The following is a 20,779-nucleotide window of genomic DNA, read 5'->3' on the forward strand; positions in this document are numbered from 1 at the left end:
GTAAGGCAGTTACAGTAAACTGAGGGATGCTTTTGTTTAAGCAAGGATGGAATCCTTACGTTTTTCTAACGTATATTATGGTCAAATTAGTTAATATGTGATGGGTTTTTAAATTAACTTGCAGTTGGTGTCTTTAAGTAAATCCAAAAAGTATTTGCTTGGAATCATTTGAAAAACTGTTTTTCATAAAAGGTTTGGTTATCTTAGTAAAGTAGATGTCTTCTTTGAGGCAGTCTCAAACATTGGGTGCTAATGTGCTTTAAACATTTCTCAAGTGGATAGGGTTGTCATTATCCATGGAGTTGTCATAATGTTCCCACCTGGAAGCTTTTCGCAGTAATGCTTTTTGACAAAGGCTACAAGCAAATCCACCACAGCAAGCCTAAGTTTATTCTGTTGTTCAACTTTACAGTGAAAATAAACTCAGACCCCTTATTGCATTTTTTGTTTGTTTTATGTCTAAACACCTTTATTAAATTTCGCTTAAGACACAGGCACACATACATAAATAAAAAAGCAAACAAACCATATTAACATTATTATTGTTTGTTTTTCAATTAAAAATTAGCATCAGTTTTATTTAAAAATTTGAGCTGGAAACTTGACATCATTCATTGGGAAAAAATGAAAAGCATTGATCTGAAGTAGTTTACTTCATTTGCTCTTCAACCTGTGGGTCTTCGGATCCACATGAGATCCAACACGGCCAGATTTTCCAGCTATAGCTCTGAGCTCCATGGTCCTCCTCTTACCTATAATGCCACCCTGTCTCCCTTCAGATCTCATTTGCCGCGTGAGAGGAAGCAGCGTGGTCCGAGCTCCAGAGCCTTTGTGAGTTTTTTCTGAAGCAGTAATTTGTCCCTTTTTGGACTTTCTTTACCTCTTTATCTTTCATCTCTTTTCTGTACCTTCTCGGGTTCTCCGTAATGCAAAAAAAAAAAAAAATAAGTAGGCTTTGCTATCTTTCCTCCCCTCTTTCCTTTCTGCATGGTGCATGTGTGTGTGAGCATTGGGCCAGCTAAGGCATGGCTGATACCCCAAAGCCAGGCTTCAAAAGTTGCACAGAGTGTGGCCATAAGCTTTCTCTGGTGGATGGCCACACTCTGTGTGTGGTTTGCTTGGGGGTGTCTCACCTCCAGTCCCCCTGTCCTTTTTGCGCTGGGTTTAATCCCAGGGCACTTAAGGACAGGTGGGACAAACTGATCCTTAAGGGCCTGTTGCCCTCTTCTGCTGAGACCGAGGTCCCACCTTCCCCTGCTGGGAAAGCAGTGTCTGCTGCTTCGTCTTCCCCTTCTATGGCCTCTGGGACTCACCCTCCTGCCAAGAGGTCTGGGGAAGGGGATAAAGCCAAGAAGGACCGGCCTCGGATGCGATCCCCTGACCGTTTGTCAGAGGCCGGTCCTCCGCCAAAGGTTAATCCTGTTTCCAGGCTTGTGACACCTTGGCTCAGATCCCCCAAGTTCTCACCTGAGTCCAAGGTACAGATAAGCAGGTTGCCCCCTAGGCCTTCCCCCCACCAGCTTTCCCGGCCTACTTCGGTGGTGTCCCCCCACTTTACTCAGAGCGGAGATGGACAAGATGATGGAGAGATTTATCTGCACTCAAATTCAGATGGGGGTCTTGCCAGGGCCTTCTCCCACCAGAGCAGGTGCCTTCCAGCCATTGTTAGACCTATCACTCCTTCTCTGATCTGATCTGCAGTTTTGGAGTTATTGGATCTGAGGACGATCGGAGTCGAGGGGTCGGCGCCAGTGGTACTCTGTTCCTCAACACCGGCCAGTGTCTTGAGTGTGTCGGATCTGACAAGATAGGATCTGAGCTCTCATAGGCGTAGCCTCAGGTTCGGATCTGAGGGAGTGCTCTCTGCTCCGAGCTTGTTAGAGAGAAGCATTCCCCTTGGCGTCTTGGCTCCCAGAGGCTCAGCTCTGGTTCCCCAGTTGGATCGGGAGGAATGGCTTCCAATATGTCAGCCCAGAAGGTCCATTCCCCCTTGGCATTCGATGTGGTGGAGAGGGTTCTCGCAGGGTCGAGGCCTCTGACCATATTGTCTTCAGAGTCCATCCAGAACCCCTGGCCCTGAGTGTGGTTCTGGCCATCTTGCCCCCTTAGGGACAGCCTATGGCCATAGTGCCCCAGGAAGTTCCACCCTTGGAACAACCCGCTTGCAAAATCTCCCCAGACAGTCCCTATGAGGAGGCCCCCCCCACAAGCATACGTGTAAAAGGAGGCACTTGGATTCTCCTCACTGAAGACACAGACCTGGATGAAGGGGAAGGTTCTCCAAGATCACCCCCCAAGGAATTCTCCTTTGGAGACATCATGGAGATCCTCTGCCAAGGGGGGGTGGTCCACTCAAAACCAACTTCTGATGATTCCGTGTTTCTGGAGACATTCGGCTCAGGCCCATCTACCTCTTGGGTGTCCCCTCCTGCCAATCCACTTGTGGATCTGATAACATCTAGGACATGGAAGGAGCCATACACCATAGAGCCAATGATAACATCTAGGGCATGGAAGTCTTAAATCCTGCCATGGACAGGTTACACTGACATAAGAGGTCCCCTGTCGATGCTATGATGGTGGTGGTGGCCACCAAGAAGGAATTCGCCCATAAGAGCTCCACGGTCCACCCACCTGACCGAGAGTCAAGAGCGTTGGATCGCTTTGGGAAGCAAGTTTATGCTTCAGTGCCTTCTCTGTGAGTGCGCTGAACTACATGGTGCATGTCATCTGACTCCAGAGAGATGTGGTCAAGGAGATCACAGAGTCGACCCCAGGGTTCATGTCAGCAGAGGAAAGGAAAAAGTTCAATGCACGAATGGCCACCCTAAAAGCTGTAGCCAACATGTCTATGCATTTGCTCACCCATGCCATGGAGAGCCACGGGCAGCGGGGTCAGTTGTTGCCATCCAGCGTCACGCCTGGCTCTGCTTATGTCAGTTCTCAGAGCTCTTCAAAGCATCTTTTACCAACGCCCCTTATGATGGTTTTTTCCCTTTTCGGGAAGACAGTCAGAGAGACTTTGGTCCAGAGGTAGAAGGATGGAAAGACACTGTCTGCCATCAGGATCCAGTTCTCACCACCTCAAAGGTCCTTTTCCAGGAACCAGTGAGGCCAGAAGAAGATGTAGTTCCGCAAGTTTCAAGCATTTTCCCAGGACATTCAGGACTCACCTTCCCCCAGAGGCAGAGGGGGATATGATAGATGCCGCCCTAGAGGCAGAGGGGGTCCTAAGAATTTCAGGTCCCGAGAACCTTTCTCAGATAAACCTTGGCAGCAGCCCTGAGGGGTTGCGCAGCTGTCCACCTCTGGAGGCAGTCGGGGGTCACTTGTTGCTACACCCACTAGCATGGGAGTCCATCACTATAGATCAGTGGGTGCTGCGATTCATATCCAGAGGATATTTTGATCAGTTCAAGTATCCTCTCCCATCCAACAAAGTCCTCCGAGACGTTCCACCCATGCAGTGGGAGGAGGCAGCAGTGCAGGTAGTCTCACTGCTAAGAAAACGAGTCATCCAACCTGTCCCCCCAGGCCAGTCTGGATGCCAGGTTTATTCCAGGTTTTTTTAGTGCCAAAAAAGGCGGGGGACCTCACACCAATATTGTATCTGTCCAAACTGAATCTGTCAGTAACCAAGACAAAATTCCGGATGGTCATGACTCAGCCTATCCTGCCCTGTCTGCAGGCCAGAGACTTGATGTGCTTGATCAACCCTCAAGACCCGTACTATCACATCAAGATGGGCAGGCACTCTGGAGGTTCCTTAGCTTCTGGCTGGTAGCCTATCATTACCAATTTCGAGCCTTTCCCCTTTGGTATCACCACAGCCCCCCGGGTGTTCAGCAAGGTAATGGTAGTAGCCGCTCTCCTGAGGCTTCAGGTCATTCAGGACTTTCCATACCTGGACAATTGGCTCTTTACTGCCCCTTCAGAGCATCTACTATGTCAGGCCAGGGACTCCTTCCTTCAGCTAGCCAACAAGTTGGGCATTACAATCAATATGAACAAGTCTGCTCTTCTCCCGGTTCAGAATTTAGATTTCATCAGGGCATGGCTGGACACAATACAAATGAAGGTGTTCCTCACGTCCAGGATATGCAGCTTGAGGTTACACGTCTTACACATTCTTCAGAGCCATTTACCAACAGCCAAAGCAGTGTTAAGGGCTCTAGGTTCCATGTCGGCCACAATAAATGTTCTGCCAATGGTGTGCCTTCATATGAGGGTGCTGCACTGGAAACTTGCAGTTCAGTAGTCACTGTTAGACCTTCCATTGTCTTTTCCAGTGAGAATTTCGAAAGCGTGCAGGGACTCCCTTTGGTGATGGATTCAGTCCCCGGATCTCCTCAAGGGACGTTTGTTTCAACCTGCTTTCCTCTAGACCACAGTGACCATGGACACCTCCCTACTAGATTGGGGGGGCACTGCTCAGGAAGGACAGTCCAAGGCACGTGGTCCCCTTCCAAGACCTATCTGCACATCAGTGTTCTAGAGATGAGAATGGTTCTTCTTGCTTTGCAGACCCTTCATGCTCATCTTCCTCTGGGAATGATTGCAATTCAGACTGACAATATGTCAGTGGTCTGGTATAGCTACAAACAAGGGGGAACCAGATCTTATCCCTTCTGTTGAGAGGCCATGAGAGTGTGGGAATGGGTGACCTCTACTTGCTGCTTTCTGATGGCAATGCACATCCGGGGGTGGTCTAACATTGTAGCGGACAGATCTATCCTGATGCCTTATGAGTGGTCTCTGAATCCTTCAGTAGCGGAACAGATCTTTCTAGAGTGGGTTCTTCCTTGCTGCGATCCCTTCGCATCTCCTTCCAATGTGAAATGTAGCGAGTTTTTCACTCTGAACCCCCTGCCAGGGGAGCCCCCAGAGATGCTCTGATTCATGCTTGGCCTTCCAGGCTTCTTCATGCATATCCTCATCTTCCCTTATGTCAAAGTTTCTGCAGAAAGCTCGAAGGCTGGGGAGCACTGTGATCCTCATTGCCCCATTCTGGCCTTGACAGGTTTGGTTTCCCTTACTCAGGTATCATCTGGTTCCACTATGGACCTTGGATCTGGTCCTGGATCTGCTCTCACATCCCTCGGGGACTTCTCATCCAGATCTGGACAGTCTGAAGCTCACTGCTTGGCTGCTGCGGTTCCCATGATTATTAGAACTCCTGGTCTGTCATCTCCTGTTAAGTCTATTCTGGTTGTGGCTCATAAATCATCTACCAGAAAAGTCTACCATAGTAAATGGAAACGCTTCTCTATATGGGCCAATCAGAGGTCTTTGGATCCTTTCACTGTGCCACTTTCAGCAGTTTTAGATTTTCTGGCTACCATTTTTCAACAGAGTGCTAGTTCCTAGTTCCTCTACGGTTAAAGTCCAAATAGCAGCCATCTCTAATTTTCATGTTGGGGTAAACATTGGCTTCCTCTAAACTTTGTATAACCTCTATCAAAGGTTCTTTTCTTCTCAGACCTCTGGTTAAGGACCCGATTCCACAGTGGGACCTCACCTTACTGTTGCAGGCATTTGTTTCTCCCCCCTTTCAGCCTGCGGCATCTGTGGAGCTACAGTTTTTGACCTGTAAAACTGCCTTCTTGGTTGCCATCACATCTGCTAGAAGGATGTCGGAGCTTCAAGCTCATTCTATCAAAGTCCCTTATATGATCTTTCATAAAGATAGAGTGTCGCTACACACTAACCATCCTTCCTTCCTGAGGTAGCTTCGGAAGCCAATATTAATCAGACCATTAATTTGCCAGTATTTTTTCTCAACTCCCTGAACAAAGGGGAATACAAATTACATTACTAGAAGAATGTAGGCAGTTGAGTTTTATCTGAACAGGACTAAACCATACAACAAGTCTGATCAACTTTTTGTGTCCTACGCCAAACCCTTCTTTGGTAAACCTGTTTCAGCAGTGACAATTGCTCACTGAATTTCACAATGCATTGGCCGGACTTATTCAGAAAGAGGTTTGTCTCTGCCAAGAAAAGTGAAGACTCATTCAACCCACTCTATGGCTATGTCAGCGGCTTTTTGGTCTAGGTTCTCTTTGGATGATATTTGTTCAGCTGCTACGTGGGCCTCATCTCACACCTTTATTTCTCATTATAAACTGGATTTGGTCTCTAGGAGTAGCGCATCCTTTGGCACTGCGGTGCTCTAGAATATCCTTCCATGAGGGCCTCCCAAGAGTTAGGTAGCTGGGAACTCTGTCCCACAGGTTAAAGAGCAAATGAAGTAAACTACTTCAGATAAAGAAGTTATGTACTCACCATAAAGTTCCATCTGAGTCGTTCTACTTCATTTGTCTTAAACCACCCCCCCCTCCTTCCCACTAACCTTATCTTTTGGGATATGACATGTCCTTTGTATCGAACGGTTATTGTTGGGATCCGTGGTCCTATCCAGGCTAAGGTTGTTTTTGTGACGATTGGCATTTGATGATAAGGTGTCATTGGTTCGGGTGTCTGATTCCTGTTAGGCAGCAAACTCGATCTGAAGGGAGAAGGGAGACAGGGGGGCATTGTGGGTAAGAGGAGGACCATGGAGGTCAGAGCCATAGCTGGAAAATGCGGCCATGTTAGATCCGATGTGGATCCGAAGACCCACAGGCTTAAGACAAATGAAGTAGAACTACTCAGATGGAACATTATGGTGAGTATATAACTTCTTTTTTTGTTACTGTTGCTTTCACCAAGCCATCATCTTGCATGACCTGTACTTACCTACACTGCATAGGGATAAGCCATGATATTGTATCTTGTAAATTCTGAAGTGATTTGAAATATGACACCCTAGTTCATCAGAAGAAAGCACTGAAGGGCTTCAGTAATGGAAAAACATTCAGCATTTCTAATAAGTCTAAGCATTTTAAGTTCTTCTGCATCTCATTAGGAAAGTGTAATTATTCATTTTGTTCCAATCATTGCAAAAGCTTCTAAAAAAATAATACTCCATTCTAAAATGTAGAGATTGCTTTCTCAAATCTGTTGCTAAGGATGACCAATGCTCTGTGCTTTATGGCTTGACATTCATGACCCCTTGTTAAATCGCTCCTTAACATTCAAAAATTTCCTTAACTTTGCCATGGTATGTTATACCTTTAATCTCTTTAATGCTGGAGTTATGCCATTGACACCTCCTTCAACTTAAAAAATGTCCACCCATACCTGAACTTGATGATTGAAGAAAAGGTTCTTCTTTAAACTGTTTAAACTGTAAAACTGCTTACTACAAATGTAACACTTGTGTGATTCAGTTTGAAATCACATACAGAGTACTGAGAGTTTCAACACTGACCATGAATGCAGCCAGTGTCAGCACTGATTTGAGTGCTGGTACTATATGTACCCCACATGGAGTATGTATGCACTTCAGATCTGACCATAAGGGCAGTATCGGCATTTAGAAGTGGAATGCCAGTGCTGCCAGCATTGCTGCACCCTTGCATCGCCTCTGGTTATTGGTGCTAGTTTCTCCTGAAGATGCTGTTAACTCTTTTTGTAAAATCCTTCATAAATGTTATTTTTAATCATCACATTTTTAAATTACCTTTTAACATTGGTGGTTTCAGTCAAGGGAGAGTGGAAAGCAAGCTTAACAAGATACATGCCAAAGGGTCCATCATATTCAGTAAGGCTCTTGTAAGGGATGAATAAAGTGGGACTGTAACTTCTTTTGACCTTGAGAAGATAAAACAAGGGATAAGCTGTGCAAGGTGGAAGAGTTGTCTAACCACCATAAAGAGTGGTGGTCAAAGGTGGAGTCTGTTTTCAACAAACATACCAAACTCCCTGATGACTGTGTCAAATGTAAGTGAATTGTTATTTGTGTGGCAAGCAGGAGTGATGATAAATTTACCAATGGAGACTGAGAATCCTTTCTTGGTGTTGAAGGTAAGCCCGTGATTAAGGCACCAAGCTTATGGTCTGTCTAGCCTTTCTGAAGAATTTGAATATAATTATGGGATTCAATAACTGCCCTCAGTTTAGTTAGCCATAGTCCATTGAAATCGGCTTTTCTGTTTCAGAAATGTATACCAAAGAGAAAGGGACTCCAGACAGAGCCTTGCTGGACACCACTAAAGACAGTTTTCCATCTAGAGATGGGTATGAGTCCTTTCAGACAACCATTTGCCAATCTAACTTATTATGTACGGCTCAGTATTGGGTTGGGTGGGTTTGTTAGTAATAGCAGCGTAGAGGGTAGTATCAAAGGCCTTTGCAAGATCCAGATAAGCAGTGTGATCTGCATGCCTATTAGCTATTGCGTCAGTAACTTTTTCAAAGAACTCAAGCAGGATGATCTGCCTTTTAGAAAGTAGAAGTGTTGTACATGCAGAGATATTAGGACACCTACAACATTGTGTATTACTCCAGTAACAATATGTAATAAAATCTAACATGGATCATTAAAAATCTAGAAATGAAAAGTAATGAGTATAAACAAGTAGTAAGTATACATATGCACCTTTCTAAAATTATAACCAAAAACGAGCGAAACTCCGGGACTGGTACATGCAAAAGTCCAAAATCAATAACTAAAACAACCAGGTAGCGCAGGCTTGAAGAAACACTTTATTTAAATTTTGGTTAAGTACTTTCATTTATCGTAGACATCCTTAGAACCATAAATAATTAAAAAAACAACACCCGTGTAAAAGCCATTTAAGAGCCCTATCAGCAACACACCCCCATTCTTCAGACCAATGAAATACATTGTTATAATAAAGCCCACCAGAATATTTAAAGAAAAAGTAGCATAGTTATAGCTTATAATACCATATATTAACATAATACTAAATAGTGAACACATGAAATACAGTATTATAACCTAGAAGCTCTAAGCTTCAGTTCACTGGAGATAGAAATTGTTTCATTGATACCGGGACTATTGGAGGCATCATGACGGAGCTGCCAAATCACTTCAAGAGTCAGTTCTGTCAATCCCAGCATATAATGTAGGATCAGTTTTTTCCAACACAGAAAATTTAAATTTGCTGAAATGTTTATAGGTGGAAGCATGCCTGGATAGTGCACTTTTGTTGACCTGAAAGGTAGATCATGCCTGCTCAACCTGGTTGACTTCTTTGAGTTAATCAACAGAGCTGTTGATGAGGGGAAGGCAGTTCATACAGCCTACCTCAATCTGGCCAAGGCCTTTGATACGATTCCCCACTCAGGAATTATTGATAAACTCACCAAAATAGGCATCATCCCCTATACCACTAGGTGGGTTGCAAATTGGCTCACAGACAGAATCCACAGTGTGAAAGTAGCGGACTCCAAGTCAGACTGCCGACCAGTCACGAGTGGAGTCCCACAGGGATTGGTCCTGGGTTCTCTCCTATTTGGCATCTACTTCTCAAAAGTCCAGGCCAACACAGAGGGACTCTGGCTGACCAGGTTCGCAGATGACTGCAAGTTGGGAGCCATTATTAACTCCATAAGTGATGTAGACATCCTACACAAGGGCCTCACTGAGACCAATGACTGGTGTCGAAACCATGTCCTTAAGCTTAATTCCAAAAAATGTGTCTTCATCCCCTTTGGGAAAAACTCAGTTCCCACTAATTACCACATCGAGGGGAGCCCACTGAACACTGAAGGCATTATAAGAGACCTGGAGACACAGGTTGACAGCAACTGCTCCTTCGACCACCACATTGCCACTGTGGTCAGAAAGTCCCTCTATGTGGCACATCTCATTACCAAGGGTTTTGAATCCAGGAAGAAAGAGGTCATCATCATCTCTCTCTACTTTTCCCTCATTAGGCCAGTCATCGAGTGTAATGCCCCTTTGGCATGTACCTCACTAGACACATGCAACAGCTGGAAAGGCCACAAAAGTACCTCACAATGAGGATCCTAGGCCTTAAACACATGTCCTACATGGATAGACTCAAAAATCTCCAGCTATTCTCTGTCTCATATCATCTACTAAGAGGCAATTTCTGCTTGACTTACAAATCTATGTCTGACCCAGCTCTGTTAGAAATGCTACATCTAAAGAAATCCCAATCCCTCCTCACCAAATGCTCCAGAGACATCAACCTCATTACCACAATCAACAGAACATGCTGGAGGGACAGGTTCATAACCCACAGACTACCCATGCTCTGGAATAGACTTCCCATACATGTCAAGGAGAGCACCTCACTGTCCCTCTTCAAGATGGGAAATAGAAAGGTCACCCCAGGGATCACAATAGTGGCTCTACTTGATAGAGGCACTGGGAACTAATGTCAGGCGGCACAATTCCTGGGCCTTCTATGGGCTAGGCTTGTAAAGGCTCCAGGGCCATTAGCCTAGTACATACCTATGAACCTATGTTGTCCATCTTAGATATACTGTAAGTGTGCTGATAGATCATTTTATTCAGTGCATTATTAGTCTTTCCATTGTAAACAGAACAGGAACAGCATCTAGCCATATAAACCACCTTTTCAGATATCTACCCTTGGTCAGTCATTTTTGAACTGTAATCGTTAGCTCACCCCCCCCCCCCCAAGTCAGTGTCAATAAAAGTGCACTGAAGACAGCGGCCACATTTAGAAGTGTTAAAAGAGCCATTTTGTAGTGTTCTCCAGGTCTTTCTGGTATATTCTTAATGTTAGACCTGTTCTTAAAGGTAAAAGTAGGGGGTTTATCAAAGCAGGATTTAAGGTCATTGTCACAGTGCAGGATAGACCAATTCCTGCATAGAATGCTATGGATATCATAGACAACCAATGAATAGTGCAACACCATGTTAGCAGAATAACCAGCAGGAAGAAACTGGTGCAGAATAAGGTGAAGTCCCAAGACTGGAAAAACACCCTTATCAACCTCAACAAAAAGTTGAGATCCCTCTTCAAATCCTCCAAAGCTAGCTATGAAAACAGAATTGCAGCAGATAGTAAAGACAACCACAAGGCCTTCTATAGTTATGTAAAGAATCTCCATGGCAATACCCAGATTTGCTTTGAGCTACTGCACAATAGTACCTCCTATACCAACCCAACAGATATTGCCAATATACTGGCCGACAGATTCAGTGCCAACTTTACCCTTCTCCCCCCCAAAAGACCAATCACAAATACCAGTTGATTGCCAGGCACCCAGTATTACTGCTGCACAGGTTAAAACAGCACTATCCAAGGCCAAGAATACAGCTTTCATGGGACCTGACAATATCCCTGGCTGTGTTCTACATGAACTTCAGAGTGAACTGGCACCACACCTGTGTTCCCTGTTCAGTAACAGCCTCACCTCAGGCTTTGTCCCTACCAAATGTCACACTGCTACAGTCATCCCTCTCCACAAAGGAGGAGCAACTACAGACCCTGAGAACTATCACCCCATTAGCCTGATGAGTCTGATATGCAAAGCTATGAAACTCATCATCATGGACCTAATAAACAAGGATATAGGGAATCTCCAAACTCTGGATCCCACACAGTTTGGTTTTGCAAAGGGTAGATCATGCCTGCTCAACCTGTTTGACTTCTTTTAGTCAGTCACTAGAGCTGTGGATGAAGGCAAGGAGGTTCATATAGCATACCATGATCTAGCCAAGGCCTTTGATACCATTCCCAACTCAGGTATCACAGAAAAACTAACTAAGCTAGACATCAACCCCTATATCACTAGGTGGGTTGCAAAATGGCTCACAGATAGAACCCAGTGTTAAAGTAGCTGACTCCTAGTCAGACTGCCGACCAATCAAGAGTGGAGTCCCACAGGGTTCAGTCCTGGGTCCTCTCCTGTTTGGTATCTACTTCTCTGAAGTCCAGACCAACACAAAGGGACTCTGGCTGACAAAGTTCACAGACGATTGCAAGTTGGGAGCTATTATTAACTCCCCAAGTGATGTTGACATCCTGCAGAAAGGCCTCACTGAGACCAACGACTTATATCAGAACCATGGCCTTAAGCTCAATGCCAAGAAATGTGTCGTCATCCCCTTTGGCAAAAACTTGGTTCCCATAAATTACCACATCAATGGTAGTCCACTGAACACAGAAGATGTTGTAAGAGATCTGGGAACACAGGTTGACAGCAACCGCTGTTTTCACCACCACATTGCTACTGTGGTCAGAAAGACTTTCTATGTGGCACATCTCATTACTAAGGGTTTTGCATCAAGGAAGAAAGAGGTCATTGTCTCCCTCTATTCTTCCCTCATTAGGCCAGTCATCGGGTTCAATGGCCCATTTGGCATGTACCTCACTAGACACCTGAAACAACTGGAGAGGCCGCAAAAGTACCTCATAAATATGATCCTAGGCCTTAAACAGTTGTCCTATATGGACAGACTCAAAAAACTCCCAACTATTCTCTGTCTCATTTCTCCTACTTAGACGCCATCTCTGCTTGACTTACAAAGCCATGTCTGACTCAGCTCTGTTATAAATGCTACCGCTAAAGAAATCCCAATCCCTCCACAACACACACTCCAGAGACCTCAACCTCATTTCCACAATCAACAGAACATGCCGGAGGGACAGGTTCATAACCCAGAGACTGCCCATGCTATGGAATAGACTTCTCATACATGTCAAACAGAGCACCTCACTGGCCCTCTTCAAGAGAAATTTTGGTGAGTGTATGGGAAATAGAAAATTCACCCCTGGGATAACTACAGTGGCTCTACTCGACAAAGGCACTGGGAACTAATCTCAGGTGACACGATGCCAGGCTAATGCTATGGGCTAGGCTTGTAAAGACTCCAGGGACATTAGCCTAGTACACACCTATGAACCTATGCTTAATAGGATGACCAGCTGTGTTGTTGACAACACCCACTCCATTGTCAGTGTTAGAATTCTGTAAACCCTTTCTGATGATGGGGGCATGTCTACCACCCCTCTCATGTAGCACTTGTACATAAAAGTTATCCACCATCATATTGGGATAACAGCATTCCAAAAACATGCTTTTCAACTTTTCAAATTGAGTAATACAGATGTTGTCATTGGAAGTTAATGTAGACACCCTTATGAATTGACTTTTTGCCACACCTTTCTTCTGGTGTAGTGGGTGGCTGCTTCTAAAATGTAGAAAGTCATTGCAAAAGGTGGGTTTCCTATATGTAGTGGTGTCAGATATTCCACCAGTCCCTTTCTTGATTTTAATATCCAAAAAAATGGATGCAGTCAAAAATTACCTTGTGTGTGAACTTCAAAAACATAGAGATCAACTCCAATTGTGCAACAAAGTCATGGAATTGTTCTATATTGCCAGACCACACCACAAATATGTTGTCTAAATAATGAAAATAACACACACAGTGAACAAATAGATCTAACTTGAATACCACTTCAGTTTCCCATCTAAGTAATACCACATTTGCAAAAATCGGGGCACATGTGTCTCCCATAGCAACACCTTACAATTGTTTGAAGAACTCACCATCAAAGAAAACAAAGTAGTCAAAATCACATCACATAATTGGCAGACAAAGATCCAAATTTAGAGACCGTTTCACCAAACAAAAGTAATCCCTCTTCATGCGGATGACTGCAAATAGATTTTTAATGTCCAAGATGATCAGTAGGTGGTTCTTACAGCACACAGTTTTCCTGAGTTTATCCAAAGAATTCCAGGAATCACGAATGACATGAGGAAAATCTTTAAATAATAACAAGTTTACAGACCATGAACTTGGCAAGAGGCTTGGTGATGGAACTACCAGCGGCCACAGTTGGTCACAGATGTGGATCATTATCATTAACGTTCAAGTGTATCTTAGGAATACCCAAGAATTTTAGAAATACAGGAAAATGTACTTTCAAAAAATCAAACAAGCCAAAGGAGATGTTGTCAAATAGTAAAAGCTTGTCTAGGAAGATATTTATGGCCCTATAGATTGTGTTAGTTTCGTTCACTGATACAAACTGGTGTATTGTTTCATCACTAAGTAGGAAGGTCATCCTGCCAGTGTAGGCCATCAAGTTCATAATCACCAAACCCCCTCCTTTGTCAGGTTTTATACATCTGATATTGTCATAGTGGGCCATGTTATTCAAAATAGCCCTTTCTTTTTTGTACAGATTGTAAAATCTATGTTTCCTCTTGTTATTTAATAAACCCCTAATTTTATGTTCACAAGTTTTTTCAAAAACATTCATAATGGGGTGTAAGGGGGGAATTGCCACACTTTTACATTTAAAATTGCTTGCAGGGGTCTCTATTCTTCTTGTTCAGATGCTGAACCATGATGCTGGACCTGTTGCTCTATTAACTTCTTATGCAACTTCAAGTAAAATTTAAATTTTCTCAGGTGTTGTCCAGTGCTTCAACATACCTGTTTAGAGATATGGCACCTCCTACACAGACACACATCATCCTTCATAACTGTCCCTGATTTTACAGAGAGTCTCTGATTTTGCATCATGTACCTGCTCTGTTTCTCGTACTCATGGACTTTTGCAATCAGCCAGGAATGCCAGGCATTAGAATTTTAGAGATATGGCTCTTTTATGGAAATGTTCAGAAAATGCATCAAATTGCAAGACCTGTGCCTTCTCTAAGTCCTCAGAGTAGAGAACTAAAGCTCTCATTTCTTAATGAGTTGCTTCCAGTGCCAAGTGTGCAGGGCTCAATGCTTTCCCCACTGTTCTATTAACTTTTTTAAGTCACTCAGGGTAATATGTAATGACGATCCTTAGTGCTGTATACCTGCAATACAGCTTTAGTACTGTAAACCTTCCTGTTATTCTATTAATTTTTTAAGAGACAAAGTAATATTTTAAAATTCCCTGGTGTGTAGTGTCCCCACTCCAATATTTCAGGATTTGCTTGTTTGTCTAGGAAAGTTAAGAGATATGGCAGCTGCCCTCACCCCACTAGACACACTCATGCACGTGCACACACACACACATACACACACACACAGACACACACACACACACACACACACACACACACACACACACACACACACACACACACACACACACACACACAGACAAACACACACTCACACACACACACACACACACACACCTGCTCAGACACCATCCCACACAGACACAGTAGATCTGCACAGTCCACCCCAATTCAGTCACAGTCATGGACACACTCACCCATACGTGCGTGTGCACATACACACACACACACACACACACACACACACACACACACACACATATGTATATACTATCACCGCCAGTACGTTAAACTCCCCGGCACTTACTTGCAATTTGATCTCACCCATTGAAAGTAATGGGTGAATGTGAACTTTAACTTATGCATCTGCCTAAATGCTTTTCTGCAGGCATTTCCAGGGGAAGGCTTATGGCTAAGTAGCATGAGCTGCTTCCTTGAAGTGCCTCATTAGCAAGTATTTCAGCAGAGGAAATGGCCTGCTGTGGAGATTCTATAGAGAACTGTACAGTGAAGCTGAGTGTCTGTGGGTTCAAAAGCCACCAAACCATTTAACTGATGGTTGTCGTAGTGGATAAGGAGTTTATCTCACAGACAAAAGGTACAGGAGTTGATTATCATCTTTGAGGGAAATTGTCTGGGCTTAAAATGGCCCATGAGGGCAGATAGCCTAGTACTTGCCTGTGAACATACAGTCAATGCAGAGGGCCTGTCTCTGAATTGGAAAGGGCTAGTACCAGCAGGAAAATGGCTGGCTGTAGCCCTTTCTGAATCTCTGGCTATTTTCATTTTTGTTACAAATATAATGCCAAATTTAGAAATAAACTCTTTGAATGGAACTCAACCATAAACGGACTTTACAAATGGAAACAGCTCATAGCCCTAAAGAAACAAACAGACTGTATCACAGTCTGCTAAAAAGAAATCTCAGTAGTGTTAGTAAAGAACTGATTAGTAAGATAAATCCTACCGAATTAAATGTGAACTAAAGGTTACTACATTAGCAAAGAGTAACCATAAGGCATTCTTTAATTATGTAAACAACCTCAGAAGTAATACACGGATTACACCAGCTTATCTGTGATGACATCAAGGATGAAACCCAGAGTATCGCTAATATTGTAACAAAATGAGTTCCAATACTCCCCATCACTTCCATCTTTCCTAATTCAAGGTAGCCAATCCATACCCCCCAAATCCCCTCTTAACAGGTATTAAAAACACTGTTCAATACGAAAAGCACTAGCTCAATGGGGCCAAACAACACATAGAAGCCTCTGCCATGGCAGCCCACTGACCTTAGTCTCCCTGACCTTACTGGCTAGAGATGCTTGCTGATAGATCTCTGGTGTGGAAAGGCACCTTTTGAATGTACCACATGATTGTGTTCATGGAAGAATTGAAGGGCAGTGGAGGTTTGGAAGGGCTATGAAGAAGCAACGGCTAGAGTTAAAAACAAATAAAAGTAAGTAAGAAAGTACAGTTTTCAAAATGACTAATCATCGAACGGAAACATAGCGAACCGCATCACCGAACATCGAATGGCACATTTAACCCAATGGTGACATTTCTATAACAGAGAATGTCAAATCATCAATATTAACTTGGTTCAATAAGGTAGTGAAAAGATGTTTTTATTTTGGCATTCCGGTTTGGCGGTCTGACCATTTGACTGAAGGCACTTCAAGGTTTTGATAGTAAACCATGTAAAATATATATATATATATATATATATATATATATATATATATATATATATATATATATATATATATATGGGTCCACTTTACATCAGCAAAATGCCACTTACCTGAAACCCATTTCACCAAGACAAAAACACCGACAGCACTAAAACGCCAATGTCCCGGAACACCAACTGTTCACCAACTCCAGGTATGTAACCACTCGGCCATCCGAAGCAAACACGTAAACGGAGGAAAACCAAACCTGCCCATGTGGGGGCTTTGACCCCAACACCTCCAAATTAAATGTACCAACTCTAAGATCACACTACCCTGGGGGTAAGGGGCAAAGTTCAACAGGATGGCCAAGTGGTTACTTACCTGAAGTGAATAGTCGGTATTCTAGGATGTCGGTGTGTTGGTGCTGTCTGTGTTTTTGTCTCAGTGACACAAGTTTCAGGTAAGTGGCATTTTGTTTATGTAAAGTAGATATATATATATATATATATATATATATATATATATATATATAAATGCAGGAAAGGTTGGGGATATTAGCACCATGGGTGTAGTGTCATTCACAGAGCAATATTATTCTTTTGATGAAATTTAATCCTTAAATGTTATTGCATTGATATTGATGGCTCACATACACACACATACATATAGCTCTTACATCTGCTGTGCTGTATTCCCCTGTGTGATTACATTAAGCTACCTCATGGTGTCTCTACAGCCCTGACCACAGTGTCCACTTGCTGTCAGTCAAGGAGGGCAGGTCAGCCTCACATTTCAGGCTTCACATAGCAACTGAATTAAAATACTTTCACTTCTTCACTGCTGAAAGTGTGTATTTCAGGCCAAACTAATATCAGGTTGTTGATGTGAATGAAAAAAAGAAAAGTGTTACATCTGAGACATTGTTCATTGCGTAATCATTGCAAACAGAATGAGAACTCTAACAGCGGTATTTACATGTTCCATATAGAGGTGTTGTGACAGAGGCTGTGATAATTTGGGGGTGTTACTATCTGTGGTCCACACCAATGATGTACATGATGACAGGTAAGTATAGCTGAAAGCGGCGAAGGGTGGGTACTGCATCAATATTATTCACTTTGATTTAACTGTCTACCTGAGGGCTTGAAACATACCATTTGTTGCTCTTGTGTAATGTCTGCTGCTCTCCTGGGTGTTTCTTTGGGCATTTTGATATTCAGACTGCTAAATGTCTGTTTTCTGTCTTGAGCCTGAAGCCTTACATTCTGTAAATACTTACTATATATAGACACAATTCATATTTTAAAACAAAAGAGAAAGAAAAACTAATATACTGAGAGGAAAGTAATCCTAAGTAATTTACACTGTAGACCTTTACATAAGAGGTAAGAAGTTTAAATAATGATGGGAAGTTTTATATAAATCCAGTATAATTAATTCTGTAATATATTTATTGATAATTGCTATATGTATATTTATTTATTGAGACCAATTGTTATGAACTAAAGAGGATGATGTTTTTTCAGAGATATTGTGGTAAGCAGTTAGTACTAATAAAATAAATGCTTATCATTTAAGGTAACATGTTATTGCTGCTTTTTAAAAACACAAAATAAAGTACACTGGATTGCACAACTTTGGCTTAAGAGTATTTAGATCTTTCATTAACCTGAGTAAATAATCAACGCAACTTTAGTTTAAAGGAGTCACACTGAGTGTGCATTTTCTCAGGCCTGAATGAGTTTTGATTGTTGTTTCATTTTTATGGGGTGCCTTCTCTCATTGCTGCCTCTTTAGATCATGCGTCTGTGTAGCTGTTAACTGTAACTGACATTGTTCCCCTTTACCTTAGCTGGTCCTGGAGTCCCACCAACAGTTAACATCAATCCTCCAGTCCTGAGAGTACAGCAAGGCTATCCAGCTGAATTCCATTGCTCCGTCAGTGGAACACCACAGCCAACACTGGAATGGAAACGTACGTTACTCAGTACTAATATAGATTGCCTTAAATGAAGACAGGTGAATGTAGTGCCTTGTTTCAGGTAGAATGTTTGAACTGAGGGTGTTGTTCCTGACGTCAGTTTTAAATGGCTGGATGGATGGATGGATGGTTCTAAGAAACAATGCGTTTTCACACATTCATGTACTGGCTTCCTCTGTGACTTAACATGCTTGGCCTTAATGTTCTTTTTCATATTTAGGTAAGAGACAATTTTCAGCTTCTGGGTTATTGATTTACTCAAAGCTTTATAGCTTGTCTGCTTAATGTCTTTTGCTGGTAACAGAGTTTTTGAATTTGTCGTATGTCCCTGAACTACAGACAACAAATAGATTTCTGAAATTTTTTTTGTTTATTAGTTATTTGCTTTACTGAAACTGCGGTGGTGGTGCTGCGGTAGTGTTGTCGCCTCATAGCAAGACGTTGTCCCGTTTGATTCTCAGCTAGAGCGTCTTCTGTGTGGAGGCATACGTGAATGGGGCGTGCCTTCATTGAAGGTTGTACGTCAGGGCTGGTAACCCGGTACATAAAAATCCACTACCAATCATTAGCGGACCGGAGTTCCGCTGTGGTGACCCCTAACCAGGAAAAGCCGAAAGACACAAACAAGTTATTTGCTTTACTGAGATGAGTTTATTGGAAAAGATGGAAAATAGAGCACAATATATCTGTATGCTCTGGCTTGTTTAAGTAACATTAGTATAGTTAAAAGATACTTCATGCATATCTCTGCCAGTCTGATCATCTAGGGAAGATAGGTATAACTCAAAAGCATCCAAAGGCAAGCCTAGGTAAAAGGTTTGAGGACCAGACTAGGTGTCACACAGCTTAAATATCTGCATATGTGTCTAGTGTAAATCTCATTTTAAAAGTAAAGTATCTTTCTGTAATAAAATGGTGGTATCTTTGAAAAGGAAAGCTAATAGGTTGTTTTTTAATCCAGAAAACTGTAGTACTTATTTGGTGTGCTTTGCAGCGAGTAATGCTACAAAGCAAAAATTGCTTTACCAACTTGAATTAAAATAGCACAGATATTTTATGTTGTAATTCTTGTTGTAGCTTTGGGATGTTGATGTATATGTTTTGTTCACAGGTACTTGCTAGGTATTGATCTGTGAGGCTCTTAAGAAGCCAAACACTTCTCTGGTAGTTTTTAGTCTTTATAATTTGTGTGCCAGTAACCGAGAACCGGGAAGCACAAAGAAATATTTCAACAGTTACTTCTGTATTTTTTCTCTTTATGTTCATAGGTAGGTACTAGGCTATTGGCCCTAGGGCCTATATAAGCCTAGCCAAAAAGGTACCCTGGATTTCAACACCTAAGAAAATTATTTTCCTGTGCCCCTGTCGAGCAGAGCCACAGAAGTGATCCCCAGGGTGAATTTTTTATCTCCCATCCAGTCATCAAGATTTTTCTTGAAGAGTGCTAAGGAGGAGCTTTGTTTGATATAGATAGGTAGTTTGTTCCAGAGTATGGGAAGTCTCTGGGACAGGAATCTATCCTTCCAGCATGTTCTTTTTATTGTGGTGACAAAGTTTAGGTCCCTAGAGCATGTAGCTCAGAGGGATTGGGTTCATAGGTTCATAGATTCATAGGTAGGTACTAGGCTATCGGCCCAAGGGCCTACGTAAGCCTAGCCAACAAGATTCCCTGGCTTACGCCACCCAAGAAAGTTATTTTCCTGTCCCACTTTCAAGCAGAGACACAGACGTGATCCCCGGGTTGTATGTCCTATTTCCCATACATTCATCAAGATTTTTCTTGAAGAGTGCTAATGAAGAACTTTGCTTGACATCGATGGGCAGCCTGTTCCAGAGTATGGGAAGTCTCTGGGACAGGAATCTATCCCTCGGGCATGTCCTGTTTATTGTAGTGACAAGGTTTAGGTCCCTAGAGCATGTAGCTTGGAGGGATTGGGATTTCTTTAGGTGTAGCATGTCCAACAGCTCTGGGTTTGACATAGCTTTGTATGTTAGGCAGAGATCAACTCGCGGTAGGCGATATGCTATGGAGTAAAGCTGGAGTTTTTTGAGACGGTCAGTGTAGGGCATTTCTTTGAGGCCAGTAATCCTCTTTATGAGGTACTTCTGTGGTCTTTCCAGCTACTGCAGATATCTTGTGAGGTACATTCCAAAAGGGGCATTGTACTCTATAATGGGTCTAATGAGTGTCGAGTAGAGGGGAACAATGACCTCTTTTTTCCTGGGATGAAAACCC

General features: G+C 42.8%; 1 protein-coding gene across 11 annotated transcripts in view; it reads left to right on the forward strand.

Moving 5' to 3' along the window:
- HSPG2 (heparan sulfate proteoglycan 2) overlaps window positions 1-20,779 on the forward strand; it is a 2,126,006-nt gene that overhangs the window by 1,376,441 nt on the left and 728,786 nt on the right. For all 11 annotated transcript variants that reach the window (XM_044063227.1, XM_044063230.1, XM_044063231.1 and 8 more), the window contains one exon: window positions 18,415-18,537. In XM_044063227.1, coding sequence (XP_043919162.1) covers window positions 18,415-18,537 — 123 coding nt within the window. The remainder of the gene's footprint in view (window positions 1-18,414; window positions 18,538-20,779) is intronic.

The sequence above is a fragment of the Protopterus annectens genome, chromosome 2.part1 (assembly GCF_019279795.1).
Source record: "Protopterus annectens isolate FY-2018-M chromosome 2.part1, PAN1.0, whole genome shotgun sequence".
In the NCBI taxonomy this organism is placed as follows: Eukaryota; Metazoa; Chordata; order Ceratodontiformes; family Protopteridae; genus Protopterus; species Protopterus annectens.